The sequence below is a fragment of the Camellia sinensis genome, chromosome 7 (genome assembly GCF_055761805.1).
Source record: "Camellia sinensis isolate YWXY chromosome 7, ASM5576180v1, whole genome shotgun sequence".
Classification (NCBI taxonomy): domain Eukaryota; kingdom Viridiplantae; phylum Streptophyta; class Magnoliopsida; order Ericales; family Theaceae; genus Camellia; species Camellia sinensis.
The window spans coordinates 2083251-2100423 of NC_138967.1; the positions used below are offsets into that span (position 1 = coordinate 2083251).

Sequence of the window (17173 nt, forward strand, 5' to 3'; positions counted from 1 at the left end):
TTTTTTTATTTACCCAAAAATTGAATACAAAATTGAACTCAATTATTCTAATTAAACTGTTTACAGAATCAAATATTATACATAAAACTCATCACCAAGTGGTTTTGATCGATTTCTATTATTCAAAATTGTTTAGAGAAATTATTAAAAAAAATTAAAATTTTATTCTTATAATAAAATAAATTATAATTTTTTTATTTTTTCAATTGAAATTCTAATCTTTTTGTTTGTTTTCAATCTAAATCATTTAATTTTTTTTACTAAGTAAATTTGAAAGAAAAAAATTAGTTATTAAATTTAATAAAAAAATAATGTTTTAGACATTTTATATATACATATATTGAGTTTAATGATCAAAATATTATTTTTCTATCAATTTCACTTAACAAAAAATGTATGTTTAGATTGAAATTAAATTAAAATATTAAAATTTAAATTGATAAAATTAAAAATTTAGAATTTATTTTGTTTGAAAATCAAAAAATTTTCCATATTTTTCCAATCATTTACGCGCATGACACGTGGATACGTAAATATCTTCAAGTTCAATCAATCCCGCGATGCCCCTCCCCTCTCTCTCCTCATCTGTAATTGTGAATAGTATTTGCCACTCTCAGGCTCAGCTACAACAAACAAACACTCTTCTTTGGCTACTCTCAATCTCCTCTCTCTCTCTCTCTCTCTCTCTCTCTCTCTCTCTCGACAATGGCAATTGTTGGCCTCTTAGTTGCGGCCACCAAGCTCGCCGGAATCTTAGTCACCGTCACTTTCGCCGCCAACGCCGTCTCCTTCTCTCGTTACCGCCGCAAGCACCTCCGCCCCTTCCGCTCTCCCATCGACGAGTCCTCCGACACACTCGCCGTCTTCAACCTCGATCCTTCTTCCGGTAATCACTTCTCTCCTCAGAAACCGTAGCTTTTTATACATTCGTTTTGTGCTCTGCAAATACGGAGATGTTCGTGAAAGTAGCTTCGTTAGTGTTATTGAAGAGCATGAACAAGTCAATATTAGAGTTTCATCCTTGAAATGATAAATTGTTGTAATTTTGAACTTTTGTGTGTGTATTGTTCTGGTCAGCTTTGAGGATTTTAAATCTAAGTTACTAGTTGATTGGAGTCAACATTGAGCTATTTCAGCTCAATTTTGTTGAATTTGAGTGGAGGCATCTCAAGCTTGAACTAAGCTCATTGTTTTTAGATTGATTTTTTCTTTTCCCCTTTTTCCCCCGGGTGAGGGTTTGAGAATATAATATATGTTGCTGAGTCTGAAAACATTTGAACTTTTCATGATTGTCAAGAAATTATAATACAACTGTTATGTAATTCACTGTAGAAGGTGAAAAAGAGTTCTTCTTCGGATTGGCAACTGCACCTGCACACGTTGAAGACAGGCTTGATGATGCTTGGCTCCAGTTTGCAGAAGAGAGCCCCTGTGACCAAGCAGAGTCAGAGCATGACCTGCAATCAGCTGATGCAGTACTGGGCTCTGCTGCTGGTGATGGTGGATCTCAGCAAGCTTCATTGCCCCTAACAGAAGCTAAAAGGATGGTGAAAAGAAAGAAGTCTATTAAGATAGCTATGGAGGCAATGATCAGAGGTTTCAATAAGTATGTAGAAGAGGAAGAGCCTGCACCACCTGAAGAATGCCATCATAAAGTAGCTGCCTGGCACAATGTTCCTCACCCGTATGCCCTGCTCTTTCATGTGGTGTTTGAAATTTACAAGCTGAATGCCGAATGGGCATATACTGCTGCTAATTTCTATCTATACCCATCACATCATTTGAATAAAACTTATATTTAGAATCACAAACTTCTATATTGAAATTGCTTACTGTTGACATTGGAAGAAATGGATTGTCGTGAATTACTTTCAGGGAGGAGAGGCTGAGGTTTTGGTCAGATCCTGATACGGAATTGAAACTGGCTAAAGACACTGGTGTTCGTGTCTTCCGAATGGGTATAGATTGGACAAGGATCATGCCAGAGGAGCCAGTCGATGGGAGTAAAGAAACTGTAAATCTTATGCCGAACATTGTGTGTGTGTGTGTCTGCGTGCATCTTTGTGTGCTTTTAGTTTGTCATACTTCCATTTGGTGATAATTGGATCAATTAGAAATGGACTGGAGTTGAATTATCATCTCAAATGGACTGGAGTTAAATTATCATCTTAATTGACATACACTATTTATAAATTTGCATAAGAATTAATAAAATTGGTTGTGAAGATACAAATGGCACCAAATTCAGTTGTTTGATGTTCTGTTTTAGGTTAATTATGCTGCGTTGGAACGATATAAATGGATTATCAGTAGGGTTCGCTCATATGGTATGAAGGTGATGCTGACACTGTTCCATCATTCACTGCCACCATGGGCTGGAGAGTATGGAGGATGGAAACTGGAGAAAACTGTTGATTATTTCGTGGATTTTACAAGGTTAGGCTTCTTTTTAGTGATAGATTCACCATAGTTGTTATCTGGCATTGGCATTCAGATTACTATTTAAATAGTTGTATCTTGTACTACGTGTTTGATGTTGTAGTTTAACCATGGTTTTCACATCCATTCATCTTCATTTTATGCCACTGAAGTGCAGTCTGGTTGTTCCATTATTTTCATTCTTTTCTTTTGGTAGCATAATGGTAACTGGTAGACACCTAAGAGTTTGGAGGACTCATTTTTTGAAGAGCAGAGAGAGAGAGAGAGAGATTAGATAACAAGATGACTGAGAGCTGGGGCAGTTAATAGTTTGCTTTGTGAATGCCATTTTACTTCATGCACTTAACATGTGTAATGGTTCTCTTATGTGGGTAACTCATATTTGCCCTAAAACTTTAATTAACACTCTTATGCTTTTTATTTTGCAGGCTTGTTGTTGACAGTGTATCAGATATTGTAGATTACTGGGTTACATTTAATGAGCCTCATGTCTTTTGTATGCTTACTTATTGTGCTGGTACTTGGCCTGGTGGTAATCCTGATATGCTGGAGGTTGCTACTTCTGCACTACCTACTGGTGTTTTCAATCAAGCCATGCACTGGATAGCAATTGCACACTCAAAGGCCTATGACTATATCCATGGGAAAAGGTTTTCTCCAGCACCTATCTCTTAATATGTACTTTATGTACCCTTGCCAAGAAAATGTCATGATTTGAATTATTAATCCTTTACAAGGTACATTTAACTTGGGGGAGTCTTCGTAACTTTTAGGAGTATGCAAGTGTTTTTTTTTTTTTTTCTTTCTTTTCTTTCAAAAATGGTATAAACAGGCTCTTCTGCATTATACCATTATGCACTTACGTAAGTTAAACCGTATTGTTGCATATGGACTATCTATCTCCCCACCTGACACTTCTGGTTTCTTAAAAAATAATCACAATCTTTCAATTGCTTCTAATATTTTTCTGGACTTTTCTGAGTTTTTTTTTTTTTTTTTTTTTTTTAAATTTTTAAACTGCAGCACCTCCACAAATTCAATCGTTGGAGTAGCACACCATGTCTCATTTATTCGGCCATATGGTCTGTTTGATGTTCCTGCCATCTCACTGACTAACTCCTTGACTCTCTTCCCATATCTGGATGATATTTCTCACAAGCTGGATTTTATAGGAATAAATTATTATGGCCAGGTTTTGTGCTTCTCTAACTATGATCACTGTCCTCTTCATGCTTTTGTGAATATAGTAACTTAGATAAATTAGTTATTAAAAAATATATATTCATTGGTCAGGAAGTGGTGTCTGGTGCTGGACTGAAGCTAGTAGAGACTGATGAATACAGTGAATCTGGACGGGCTGTATATCCAGATGGCTTGTACCGCATTCTACTTCAGTTCCATGATAGATACAAACATCTAAATGTACCTTTTATCGTTACTGAAAATGGTGTTTCAGATGAGACAGATTTGATCAGAAGACCATACATGTTGGAACATTTACTTGCAATTTATGCAGCCATGATCATGGTTTAACTCTGAACTTATGCTTCTCTACTGTTCTGGAATAGTGCTGTCTTCCATTTAAAAAGTTTGTGTATTAAATCTTCTTAAATTTATTTTGCAGGGTGTGCCTGTGCTTGGTTACCTGTTTTGGACTATTTCTGATAACTGGGAGTGGGCTGATGGCTATGGTCCCAAGTTTGGACTTGTAGCAGTTGATCGTGCCAATAATCTTGCACGGATACCTCGTCCTTCATACCATTTGTTTTCCAAAGTAATAATTTTCTATGTGCCTTTGTGTCGCTTATCATGCCCTTATTGTGTTGATATTGTTAATAGTTCATCTGGAACCTTAAATTTCAGGTGGCAACCACAGGTAAGGTTACACGTCAAGACAGGGAACTTGCATGGAATGAACTACACAGAGCTGTTAAACAGAGAAAAACAAGGCCATTTTATCGAGCAGTGAATAAACAAGGTTTAATGTATGCGGGTAAGATGTGCAGTTCAGTTTCTTTCTGCTTCATTTTATAATGCCACTTTCTTGGCTTCATTGCTTTTTTTATTCTTACTCTATGGAAAATTGTAAAAATGGCCACTAGGTATTTTTGTGGAGTCCTAACTCATAGGTTGCGTCTCTAAACTGTAATGCTTATGAGTAAGATGCCTCAAGTGACTCGTGTGCATGTATCAAACTCAGTCAATCTCCTTGCACTTCTCAGAACATAAAACATGCTTGCATTTTAAGTAAGGGTTCTGAATTCTTGCTTATAAATGATACTGCCTTACTGGCAACATTTTTTTAATTGCTTATTTGTTCTTCAACAGTCAAAAACAGTGACCGACTCATTGATTGTTAGGAATCTGTTACACAGCTAACCAGGATGGATGAAACATAAAACCCAAAAATGAACAAATACACAAGAAATATAAATCACATGCACACACACAAAGAACATGAGGTTTACATGATTCACCCCAAACTAGGTCTAATGTCGAGTATTTATTAGGATCTACACTGCACCAACATTGATCAAATACATTATGGGTTTCACATTTTCCTACTTTCAACAGGAGGCCTTGATGAACCTATACGGAGACCTTACATTGATCGAGATTGGCGGTTTGGACACCATGAGATGGAAGGTCTGCAGGACCCATTGAGCCGCTTGTCACGGTGTATTCTCCAACCTTTCTCCCTCAGAAGGAAAGGGAAACCTCAAACGGATGAAGCTGAGTTGGTTCTTCAGCCTCTTGAATTAACTGTCTGATTCATTCTCCAGACAGTTCAGAGATTTCCCATACCGCATAAAAAATGGAACACATCCCAAACTAGGTACAACTACTTGATTTGCTAATGCTTTAGTTATTTCGTATATGATTCTTCGAATTGTTTTTTAGAATCATTTTCAAAATCGCATTCAAAATTAGGCTTTCAATGCAGGTTTCTTTGATGCTGATGTCAAGATGTGCTTTTTTATTTTTTATTTTTTATAGTCTTTACAATTACTGTATCTAATACAATGCAGTGTATATAAGTAATCGATTGGATAGTTAGAAGACAAGACTTAGTTGGGTTTGATTTAGATTGGATCGGATGACAGCATACACTGCACTCTCCCCAAAATCCCTGCCCAAATTTGTAGTTTTCATGTATAGACAATTGTGTTCTGCATTACGGTATTTCTTTGTTTCAATGCCAACTTTGATTCATTGAAATAGTTATCCGTAATAGGTGTAAAATATCACCAGTTATGTTTATTTTTAAGCAAATGATAGATGGTTACTTGTTATTTGTGCCACGAAAATGTTTTTTTGCTTTTTCTTCTTGTTTTGTCTGATTCTTGCATAGCATAATCAACATGAGGTTATGACAATTATTATTATTGGAGAAGTTACGTGTAGGTTCAAATAAATGGACTTATTATTCAATAGGTCTTATGATAACTAATGGTATTTTTATCAAACACTATTAAAAAATGTTATTAATTATTAATTTTTAGCGACAATTTGAAAATTGTCACAAAAAATGTCACTAATTATAAGTTTTAATAACAGTTTAAAAAAAATTGTCACAAAAAAGTTATTAATTTTTAACTTTCAACGATAATTTGAAAAATTTATCACAGGAAAACATCACTGATTATAAGTTTTAGCGATAATTTATAAAAATTGTGACAAAAAAAGTCACTAATTATTAATTTTTAGTGAAATATGCAAAAAAGTTGTAAAAATTAATTTTTAGTGACGATTTTATCAAAATTTATCTTCAATAGAACTTGATGAAAATTAAGTATAATTGTTATGATTTATTGATAGTTTATCTTATTAAATTATTGTCCAGGTTGTGACTATTAAATTACGTTTGAATCTTATTAATAAGAAACAAAAATTATGTTTGAATTTTAAATTTGTGTAGCGGTTTTTTTTTTGGGATAAATTATACCAATAGTCTCTTTAATTTGATTAAAATTTTATTTTCATCTCCTCAGTTGCATGTGACATTTTTCTGTTTAAAATACTAGCGTCAATAAACGGAACGAAGAGCACAATTGAAAGTATAGGGTTTAGATGAAAAAAATTAAAATTATAAAGATTAAAATGAAATATTACTTCAATTAAAGGGGCTAACAATATATATTTTTTTTTTTCTCTCCAAAAGTTTAAGATTCAGACGGAGACAACTGTCATTGGAGGAGTGAGAGCTCTAGTTAAGATAGGAGGTACAAAGGCCCGTTTGGTCTACCTGTTCAAACAGATTATAAATTATATCTTAACAGATTATGATTTTAATCAGAAGCTGTTAATTTGTTTGGTGTATCTGTTAAATTATAGATTTAAGTTGCTGAATAGTGTTTGTTAAATAAACTGTGAAGTAGTTTTTTCAATTAACTTTTCTTTTTTGTTATTCACTACTTGTCTACATTTCTCATTAAAAATAATAATAATCATTTATAATCTATTTGGGTCTTTTTCTATTTTTTAAAAAATAAAAAATAAAAAAATCTAAAAATATAACCGTAAATTAACATATCCACAGCAGAAGCTGATAATCAAAAGCATGGGATGAGCAGCTTCTCAGAATCAACTTTTTTGAGTTAAAATAAATTGTTAGAATCAGAAACTGTTTGAAATAAGTTTAATCAAACAGTTCAAAATAACTTTTTCAAAACTATAAACTATAAGTTGACTAAAAAAAATCCAAACAAACACCCCCCAAAAAATGATGAGGGGTGACGTGTTGATGCAATGGCTACTAATTGATGTGGTTGAAGATACTCATCCAATGGTTACAAATTGATGTAATTGTGTGAAGATAATATTTGCTTTTAAATGGAGAAATACTGTTAAAATTTAATATTAATATTATAAATGGTCAAATGAAAAATGATTTACCTATTAAATTTGATTTCGGTTGGATTGTTTAAATTACGTAAGTGGGATGATTTGTTAAACCGTTGACATTATTCTTGTTAATTGTGACTATCACTTTTATTAATCGATATCCGTTTAGATTATTAATATCCAATCGAATGATTAGTATACACAAATTCAAATAATTGAGACGTGTTAAAATTTGAAGGTGATTGTTAAATTGTAATTTTGTCGTCATTTTTTGTGATATGATTAGTAGAGATGCACTTGGACTCGTCAACGGAGAACTGGACAGTCTTTCAAACGCGATAGCGAAATATTTGTCTCCTCTGGAGAAAATCTTCAACTTCTAGAAAAATTTAGAAAAACTGTCCCAATTGTTTTTTTGTTTTTGTTTTTCTTTTCTGGTTTTTGATTTTTTGAGCTGCTCGTTTTGTCTTGTCAGTATGCATTTTGCTTTGTCTGGTCAAACAAATATGTAACTCAGAAAAATACTAAAACTTTGATATATGTATAAAAGGTTTATAGATTTGTGTGAAACATATATTGAAATTAGTAAAAAATTTATTAAAATTAAAATTATTTCATTTTATTCTTTTTAATGATAATTTTTAAAACTATCATGACTCATTCAATAATTAACTACTAATTTTATCATTTCTCCATTGTAATTATTTGTAATAGAAACCTTCAAATTTCACTAATTAATTGGATCTAATGACAAAGATAAAGTGAAATCAAATAATTACCTTTTTCCCTGTCATATGTGTTATGATGCATCTTAGACTTGTATGTAACACCCATAAAGTGAAATAAAACAATTTACAATAAATTACACCAACTCCTCTTAAAATTTGGACAAAATATATGGAGTTTCATAAATTTGTCAATTGGTTCCCTTGTTTCAATTCTCATGATATATAATCATTTTTTTAATAATACTTTATTAATCGTAACAATAAAAAAAAATTATATTTTCATTTATTTTACACTATATATATATATATATATTATACATGTTCATTCCTATGTCTACAATTGTTTGGGTTGGTTTTACCCATTTTAACCTTATTAAAAGTGATATCAACGTCACCTTATTAAAATTTCTAGAGTTTATTATTATTTTTTCTAAATTTCAAATGTGGTCAATGTAGTTTACCTAATAAGTAAATAGGTTAGTTATATCAAGATCTTCTAAATAAGAAGTGAATATCACTTTACTTCCTCATTTATGAATTTATTGATTTGGATTGTGATCCTCTCCATTTCATATTTGTAATGGAGAAGTTCTATTTTATTACCCAAATGTGAGAGTAGTATTCTTTTTTAAAAATTTACATTCATATTTTTATAACCATTAGATATATAATAAAAATCATTCTTTACATATATAGAATGGAGAGGATCAAAGTCCGATTCATCTCTTCAACTTTGAAAACAGTAAGAATACACCACTTTTAAAGAAATTCAAAAGGAGGAAAAAATGAAACACTTTCATAATTTTTTTTAAAGATTTGATACATTCATAGTTAAAGAATCAAAATAAACTAATTTATATGTGAGGAAGATAATGTGATATTTATTAATAATTAAAACAATGTTGGTATAATTAATCCCAATTTTCTATAAATAACAAAAATAAATTAACCCCATTTAAATATATCCAAACCAAACCAAACCAAACGAAGCTTTAAGTCCCATCAAATGGGGTCGGCTACATGAATCCTTCTTCTCCACGCGGCCCTATCAAAGGCCATTTCATTAGTCAAATTAAGTAGATTCATATCTCTATTTATAATGCTAGTCAACGTTAATCTAGGCCTACCCCGTCCCCTAACACTTCCATCTACCGTTACAGCATCGCATCTCTTCACTACTGCCTCTGTTGGTCTCCGTTGAATATGACCAAACCATCTCAAACGATTCTCTCTCAACTTATCTTCTATCGGTGTTACTCCTACCCATTCCCGAATACACTCATTCCTAATCCTGTCCTGTCTAGTCTTACCACACATCCACCTTAGCATCCTCATCTCAGCCACACTCATCTTATCTACATGTTGTTTCTTAGTTGCCCAACACTCCGTCCCATACAACATAGCTGGTCTAATAGTCGTTCTATAAAACTTACCTTTTAGTCTAGTGGGTATTCGTTTATCGCACAATACCCCAGACGCACTTCTCCACTTACACCATCCCGCCTTAATCCTATGGGCCACATCTGCATCAATCTCTCCCGCTGTTGTGATAATCGACCCTAAATAACGAAAATGTTCACTCTTAGGCAGTTCTTGGTTCTCAATCTTCACTTCTCCTCTGTTTTCATTGTTACTGTTACTAAATTTGCACTCCATGTACTCTGTCTTAGTTCTGCTTATCCGAAATCCTTTAGATTCAAGAGCTTTTCTCCAGATCTCCAACTTTGTGTTAACTCCTTCTCTAGTCTCATCCACTAACACAATATCGTCTGCAAAAAGCATACACCATGGCACGTCATCCTGAATATTTATCGTCAACTCATCCATAACTAAAGCAAAAAGATAAAGACTTAAGGTAGATCATTGGTGTAACCCTACAGTGATAGAAAATTCATTTGTTTCTCCAGCTGGGGATCTAATAATGGTCACCACCCCTTCATACATGTCCCTAATCACGTCAATGTAGCCTTTTGTCACCCCTTTCTTTTCTAACGCCCACCATATTATATCTCGGGGCACTCTGTCATATGCTTTCTCAAGGTCGATAAACACCATATGAATGTCTCTTTTATTTTCTTTATACTTTTCTATTACTCTCCTCAAAAGATAAATCGCTTCCATTGTTGACCTACCAGGCATAAACCCAAATTGATTCTCTGATACCTCTGTTATGTCTCGCAATCGACGTTCCATCACCCTCTCCCACACTTTCATTATATGACACATTAGCTTAATTCCTCTATAGTTGTTACAATTCTGGACATCACCTTTATTCTTATAGATTGGCACTAAAATACTCTTCCTCCACTCATCTGGCATGTTCCTAGTCAACAAAAATTTGCTAAACAACCTAGTCAACCAAGCAACTCCCTTTTTATCCAAACACTTCCAAGCTTCAATAGGGATATCATCAGGTCCTAAAGCCTTATTTGATTTCATCTTCTTAAGTGCAATCTCCACTTCAAAATTCCTAATCCTGCGATAGAACCTATAGTCTTGGTTTATCGTATTACTGATTATTTCTTCCCCTATTGTCGTACTTCCATGTTCCTCATTTAACAGTTTCTCAAAATAATTCTTCCATCTTTCCTTAATCTCATCGTCCTTCACCAATACCTTAGAACCCTCACTCTTGATGCACTTTACTTGATTAAAATCTCTTGTTTTCCTCTCCCGTATCTTAGCAAGTTTGTATACCCTCTTCTCTCCCTCCTTACTATCTAGTCTAATGTATAGGTCATCATAAACTTTCAACTTAATCTCTCTCACTACTTTCTTGACCTCCTTATTAGCCAATCTATAGCTCTTAAGGTTTTCCTCAGTTCTATCCTTCTGCCACTTTTTAAAGCACTCTTTTTTTGCCTTAACTACCGCTCGGACCTCTTCCCTCCACCACCAAGTTTCCCTAGAGCTGGGTCTCGTTCCTTTCGACTCTCCAAGCACTTCCCTTGAGATTCTCCTCATACAATTGGCCATCGAATTCCACATAGTGTTAGCATCACCTTCTAAGTCCCAAGTACCTTCCTTATTCATTCGATTCTTAAATATTTCTAGTTTATCCCCTTTTAAGTCCCACCATCTCGTCCTACGACGCCCACCATCCTTCCTAGCTTGGTATTGCCCTCTAAAACATAAATCTAGTATCAAAATCCTATGTTGAGAGACCAGACTCTCTCCAGGAATCACCTTACAATCATTGCATTTTAGCCAGTCTACTTTTCTTACTAAGAAATAATCTATTTGGCTCTTAACTAATCCACTCTTAAAGGTTATCAAATGCTCCTCCCTCTTCTTATACATAGTATTGGCCACCACCAGGTCAGAAGCCAACGCAAAATCTAAGATTCTCTCTCCAGCCTTATTTCTGTCACCAAAACCGTATCCACCATGCACCCTTTCATAACCTACTTTATCTATGCCCACATGGCCATTAAAATCTCCACCTATAACCAGGTTCTCTCCTACGGGTATCTCCTGTAAGATCTCATCCATTTGCTCCCAAAAATCCTTCTTAGTCTGATCATCTAACCCTACTTGAAGGGCGTAAGCGCTAATAATGTTCACTATATTCCCTCCAATAACTAATTTAACTAGCATAATCCTATCTCCTTTCCTAATGACCGCCACCACACTTTCCACAAGACCCTTGGCAATTATGATTCCTACCCCATTCCTTCGTCTATCCTTACCACTATAATAAAGTTTAAAACCAGTATCCTCAATTTCCCTAGCTTTCTCTCCCATCCACTTAATTTCTTGTATGCAAGCTATACTAACTCTCCTCCTAATCATAACATCTACCAATTCCATCGTCCTACCAGTTAAGGTTCCTATGTTCCAAGTGGCTATCCTAAACCTATAGTCTTGGACTAGCTTCTTTACCCGCGCTCGTCCAGAAAAACGCGGAAACCTTTGCCCATTTTTCACCGCACCCAGGCGTCGATGCGGCGCCCCTTGCTCACTTTTCGAAACACCCGGAGGCAGGCGCAACGCGTCACTTGAGGGGAACGACCTAGCATTTAAACGATTCAAAGTAGGATTCATTTTCATAAGGGATCCGAGCGGCTTTTTTACGTGTTGGCTGTCGGCTACCTAACACACAACCTTCCTCCTTAACCCGGACTTGGGACCGACGGAGTTGTTAACAAATATTTAATTACATCACAATTACCTTTTGCCCAATGGAACTGCCCTACGTTCCCTTCTGTTTGGACTCATCCCTTCGTGGAATATCGTAATACTTGGGACCCCGCAACCCCATTTGTATCCACTTATTATTATTTTTTTTCCTTCTCTCTCCTCCCTCTCCCTCTCCCTCTCCCTCTCCCTCTCTCACAAAATGTGTGAAGGTGCGGAGGTCTGGGTCTCTATCACCATTGGTGGAACATAACGAGCAACAAGACAAGTGGATGAAATTTCCTGGATACAGCTAGGATGCTGTGGATAAATGGCCAAATGTTTGTGGATAAATATCAAATTTTATAGATTACTTTTAGGGTAATTTATAAGTATATGCTACTATTTATTTAAAATATAAATTATCTCTCATAATTTAAAAAATTATAAATGTTTTCTTTTTAGAATTTTTATTTAATAAAATTAATTAAAAAAATAAAATTTCTAACTATTCTTTTATACAATAATAAAATTACTTAAATTATTAATTTAAATAAATTTTTAACATTATTAAAAACTGTTAATTGACTTGATGATTTATTAATAAAATGGACAATTTGTTATTAAGTTTGAAACTTCAAGGGATGAGATGTAATTTTTAAAATCACAAGAACAATTTACATTTTAAGCAAATCTAAAGTGTATTTATAATTTATCCTTTTTATATTAGCTGATATAACATGCAATAAGAATATTTTAAAACTTAAAATAGGATCTAATTCAATAATATAATTGAGGGAAATTTAGCTATAAACCCCTTTTACCTTCCTTTCATTGTTAAAAGGACTAAGAAAAAAATTATATTTTCTAAACCCCCTCATAATTATAAAATTTTGCATAAAGGACAAAATTTATTATTTAAATATTTTATTAGACTATTATACCCTCAACAAAATTTCCTCACCTTCTCCACTCTTTTTTCCTTCTCTCTTCCATTCCTAGGGTTTGGATTGGATTCGTTCGAAGCTCTCGTGATTTCAACCAAAACTGTGAATATACCTAAATCACTCTCAGTTGAAGAGAATTTTCTTTGAATGGCGCATAGGTTTCGCAGTGGAAGAGATCGTTGGAGATGATCAGAGAAAGCTTCGACGACGTCGACGTATCGCCTTCTAATTCTCATGAAGTTCATGTTCTTGTCGTTGATGATAGCCTCGTCGATCAAAAATTCGAATTGTGAAAGAGTATAGAGACGAATCGCGCGACTGTTCAAAATTTTCATATTTGAACACAGTTCTTCAAATTTTTCATATATATATGTGTGTGTGTGTGTGTGTGAGGGAGAGATTTTTCATTTGGATAGTGTTGTTAAGTTCTTAAATTGATCTATTGATGAGTTGTTACTATGTTCTCTCAACATTTTGTTGTAAAATTGTTTTTGATTTTGATAAATTTTTGTGTCGTGAGTGAGTAATATGGATTGTGTATATGTAATAGATAACAGAGAAGCCAAAGAGGTGATACGAAAGAGGCAAGTAACTGTGAAGAAACAGAAGAACAATGACTGTGAATGATCTAATTTCATTTGATAGAACCAGAGTAAAATTTTACTCTGGTTCTTTTGCTCTGTTTTTTTCATTTGACAGAACCAGAGTAAAATTTTACTTTTATACAGAGTAAAATTTTACTTTTAACTTCAGAGTCTCACAGTTTACTTGTTTTTCAGAGTAAAATTTTACTTTTAGTTTCAGAGTGTAAAATTTTACTCTTATTCAGAGTAAAATTTTACTTTTATACAGAGTAAAATTTTACTTTAGTTTCAAAGTATAAAATTTTACTTTTATACAGAGTAAAATTTTACTTTCATACAGAATAAAATTTTACTTTTATATAGAGTAAAATTTTACTCTGAAATACATAGTGAAGATGGCTTAATAGGAGAGCTGATAGATATGAGGGTAATATAGTAAAAGAAATAAGTTTTAAAATATCAGGGGGATTTGAAAGTACTTATATAATTCTTGTCATTTTGAAAGACAAATTAGATAGTGAGGGGGCTATCACCAAATCACCCTATAATTGAAACCACCTCAATAAATTATTGAAAATTTTAAATGATTTTTAAGTTTGTATAACATTTATAACATTATTCAATGTTTATTGCCAAGAGGTAATTGGATTGCTCGATGATTGAAATTTGAAAGTACATTAACACAGTAGAATTAAAAAAAAAAATTGAGAACAGGTGATTTTTAGTCCAATGTTTGAAAGAAAGAAAATATAACTTTATCTTAAATTTTTATATTAGTTGTATGTTTGTTCAATAACACAAGTTTATCATTAATTGAACACAAACACGTGATATTTTAGATGCATGTGATAATTTTTGCATCGTGCAGTTGAAAATAACTCAAAACAAGAAAATAAAAAGAAGTCAGATACAATATCGATAAGATCTAATCAAGAGGATTTATTCACCATATTTGGTTTCATTTTCAAAATTTATTTTTAATATATTTTTTTTCAAAAAAAATAATTTTGTAAAACAATAAAAATATTCATCATTTTCATATTGGAATTTTTTTTTTTGGCTGTTATTTTGGTCATACTGATTTTTTTTAGAAGGTTGTTATTATCACCTACTTAATTTCTTTGGACTCTCCAATTCTCAATTTTTTTTATTGCAATTATACCTTGAAGTAAAATTACATTAAAGGGCAATCTCCCTTTAATGGAACATCCATCTACCAAATAAAGACAACGCTATAATATTGTACACAACCTCCCCCAACTAAACCCAATGTATTCTTCTTCATCACATTCCCCTTCATTACCATCCTTAAACCCAACATTTCTCTTCATTACCATTCTAAACCTACGTATTCCTCTTCATCACCACCCTAAACCCTAAACATATTCATTTTCATCACAATTCTAAACCCTGAACTAGAAATTAATGGCCGAATTGGAATGGATATCTATTATTTTGTTTGTTATATTGAATTGGAATGGAAAAGAGTAAATTGAGGGTTAAATTATAAAATGCTTAACAAATGTTATTCGGCAACGTAGTGCTAAAAAAATTGTTTATGTTCGGCAACATAGTGCTGAACAAATGTTGTTCGGCGACGAACTACTGAAAAAATTATTTATGTTCCCCAATACAGTGCTGAACAGATAATTTCTGCTCGACAACATAGTGCTGACAAAATTGTTTATGTTCGGCAACACAATGCTGAACCAACCCTTTGGCGGTTGACCAATGGTGTGATTTTTGCTTAGTTTTACAACAATGATGCAATGATTTTGATAAAATAAATACTGTCATTCACTGATTTAGAATAAATCAAATAAAGGGACCGTCATTATCGTCGTTCTTCAATAGGAGAGGGATCGTCGTTGTCGTTTTTCAACAGGTGAGGGAAGGAGAGAGACCGTCTTCAACTATGATGGAGCGAGTGTGTAAAATTAGATAGGTATGCACTTGGGTGTAATGATATTATGAATAGGGGTAAATTTAATATTAAGTGGTGTGTTAAAAGAAATCTAATTGAAATTTAAGGTTTAGGATAGGTGTTCAAAGAAATGAGAGTCCAAAGAATTAAGGTAGATGCTAATAGTAACTTTCTATTTTTAATAAAATTAAAATTACAAAAAAAAAAAAAAAGATTTTGAAAACAAAATTAATCCACATAGATTTGAAATGCATAGAATATTTTTACATAATGGAACATGGGTGTGAAATAAAATATGGTCTCACATTTTTATCTAACATCTAAATCCTATCCTGCAAAAATATTTTTGTATTCTTAGCAAAATTGTAATTTTTCAAACTTCATGGGATGGACTGGGGAGCTTCTATATACACACACCTAATCCCCTCTATACACACACTTAATGATATTTAATTTTATTACAATTTTATCCCTAAATGAAATTACTATTTTAGACATCAACCAAATTCATCTCAATGCACACATCCTGACTTCACGTTCATCTCAATGCATACATCCAAACTTCACGTTGAAACTGAAGCTTCAACCTTCCTTATTCATAGCTTCTTCCTCATTCATCATTGATATGGAGGATTTATCTTATAAAAATCAGCAAATAAGTGTTTATGAGAAACATAGCGAAGGAAATGTGAGTTTCTTTTTTTTTTTTTTTTTTTTCCAGCGTCGTTCGGATAACCAGAGCCGAATTGTGTTATTTGGTTCGGAAATCTACTACCGAAATAATTATTTATTTTCGGAAGTTGTTGTCCGAACAAACTAATAAATTTCGGAAGTTGTTGTCCGAACCAATTATTTAATTTCGGAAGTTGTTGTCCGAACAAAGTTAACTTTTACAACATTCAACTTCCGAAAGTTGAAAATAAATTCGGACAACTACTTCCGAATGAAGTAAAAAATTTTTTTTGCAAACTGTATACCAAATTTACAGTTTCGAATTGCAAATTAATCTTTATAATGCCATTAAAAATTTGTGATGTTATACAAAACATGCAATGTCATTACATTTGAAAATAATATCAAATACAATACGTAGTGATTGATTCATATAGGTATAAATTATGTTACAATAATTAAAATTTTAATACATTTTCTCAAATTATTTATCACTCAATAAGAGATTACCACAAATGTAAAAAGAATATACATAAGAAGGGAGAAAAAAAAAAGAAAAAAAAGAAAAACACTGTTCGGAAGTTTAAAACCAAAAGTATATATACTGTTCGAAAGTTGAAATCCGAAACAAAAAATTAATTTCGGAACTTGATTGTTGTTTGAATTTAATATATTCGGAAGTTGACTGCCGAAAAAATCAAAAAGTTTCGGAAACCTACTGTTGAAATAAATCACCAATTTCGAAATCCTACTTCCGAACAAATGAATTAATTTCGGCAAACCAGTTCCGAACGATTTGTTTACACTCCGTGGGCCTTCGTCCGTTTTCAAAATGATAAAAACAAAACTCTACGTTTTGATTAATTCATTTGTGATTTATTTCAACAGTAGGTTTGTGATTTATTGTTACTGACAGAG

General features: G+C 33.0%; 1 protein-coding gene across 7 annotated transcripts; it reads left to right on the forward strand.

The window, feature by feature from the left end:
• The first annotated feature begins 555 nt into the window (after positions 1-555).
• LOC114300025 (beta-glucosidase-like SFR2, chloroplastic) lies at positions 556-5747 on the forward strand. Of its 7 annotated transcripts, none has more exons than XR_014334893.1 (11): positions 556-886; positions 1333-1684; positions 1876-2014; positions 2270-2436; positions 2868-3089; positions 3463-3631; positions 3733-3966; positions 4064-4213; positions 4303-4432; positions 5014-5275; positions 5371-5747. XR_014334893.1 is itself a non-coding variant. In XM_082877287.1 (10 exons), exons 1-10 carry the CDS (start codon positions 706-708, stop codon positions 5208-5210), a joined length of 1941 nt encoding a protein of 646 aa, XP_082733413.1. In that variant the 5' UTR covers positions 556-705; the 3' UTR covers positions 5211-5344. The 7 variants fall into 7 exon arrangements, 1 of the variants encoding a protein (XP_082733413.1); XR_014334891.1 differs by having other exon boundaries at positions 5384-5747; XR_014334892.1 differs by having other exon boundaries at positions 5469-5747.
• Positions 5748-17173: the final 11426 nt, after the last annotated feature.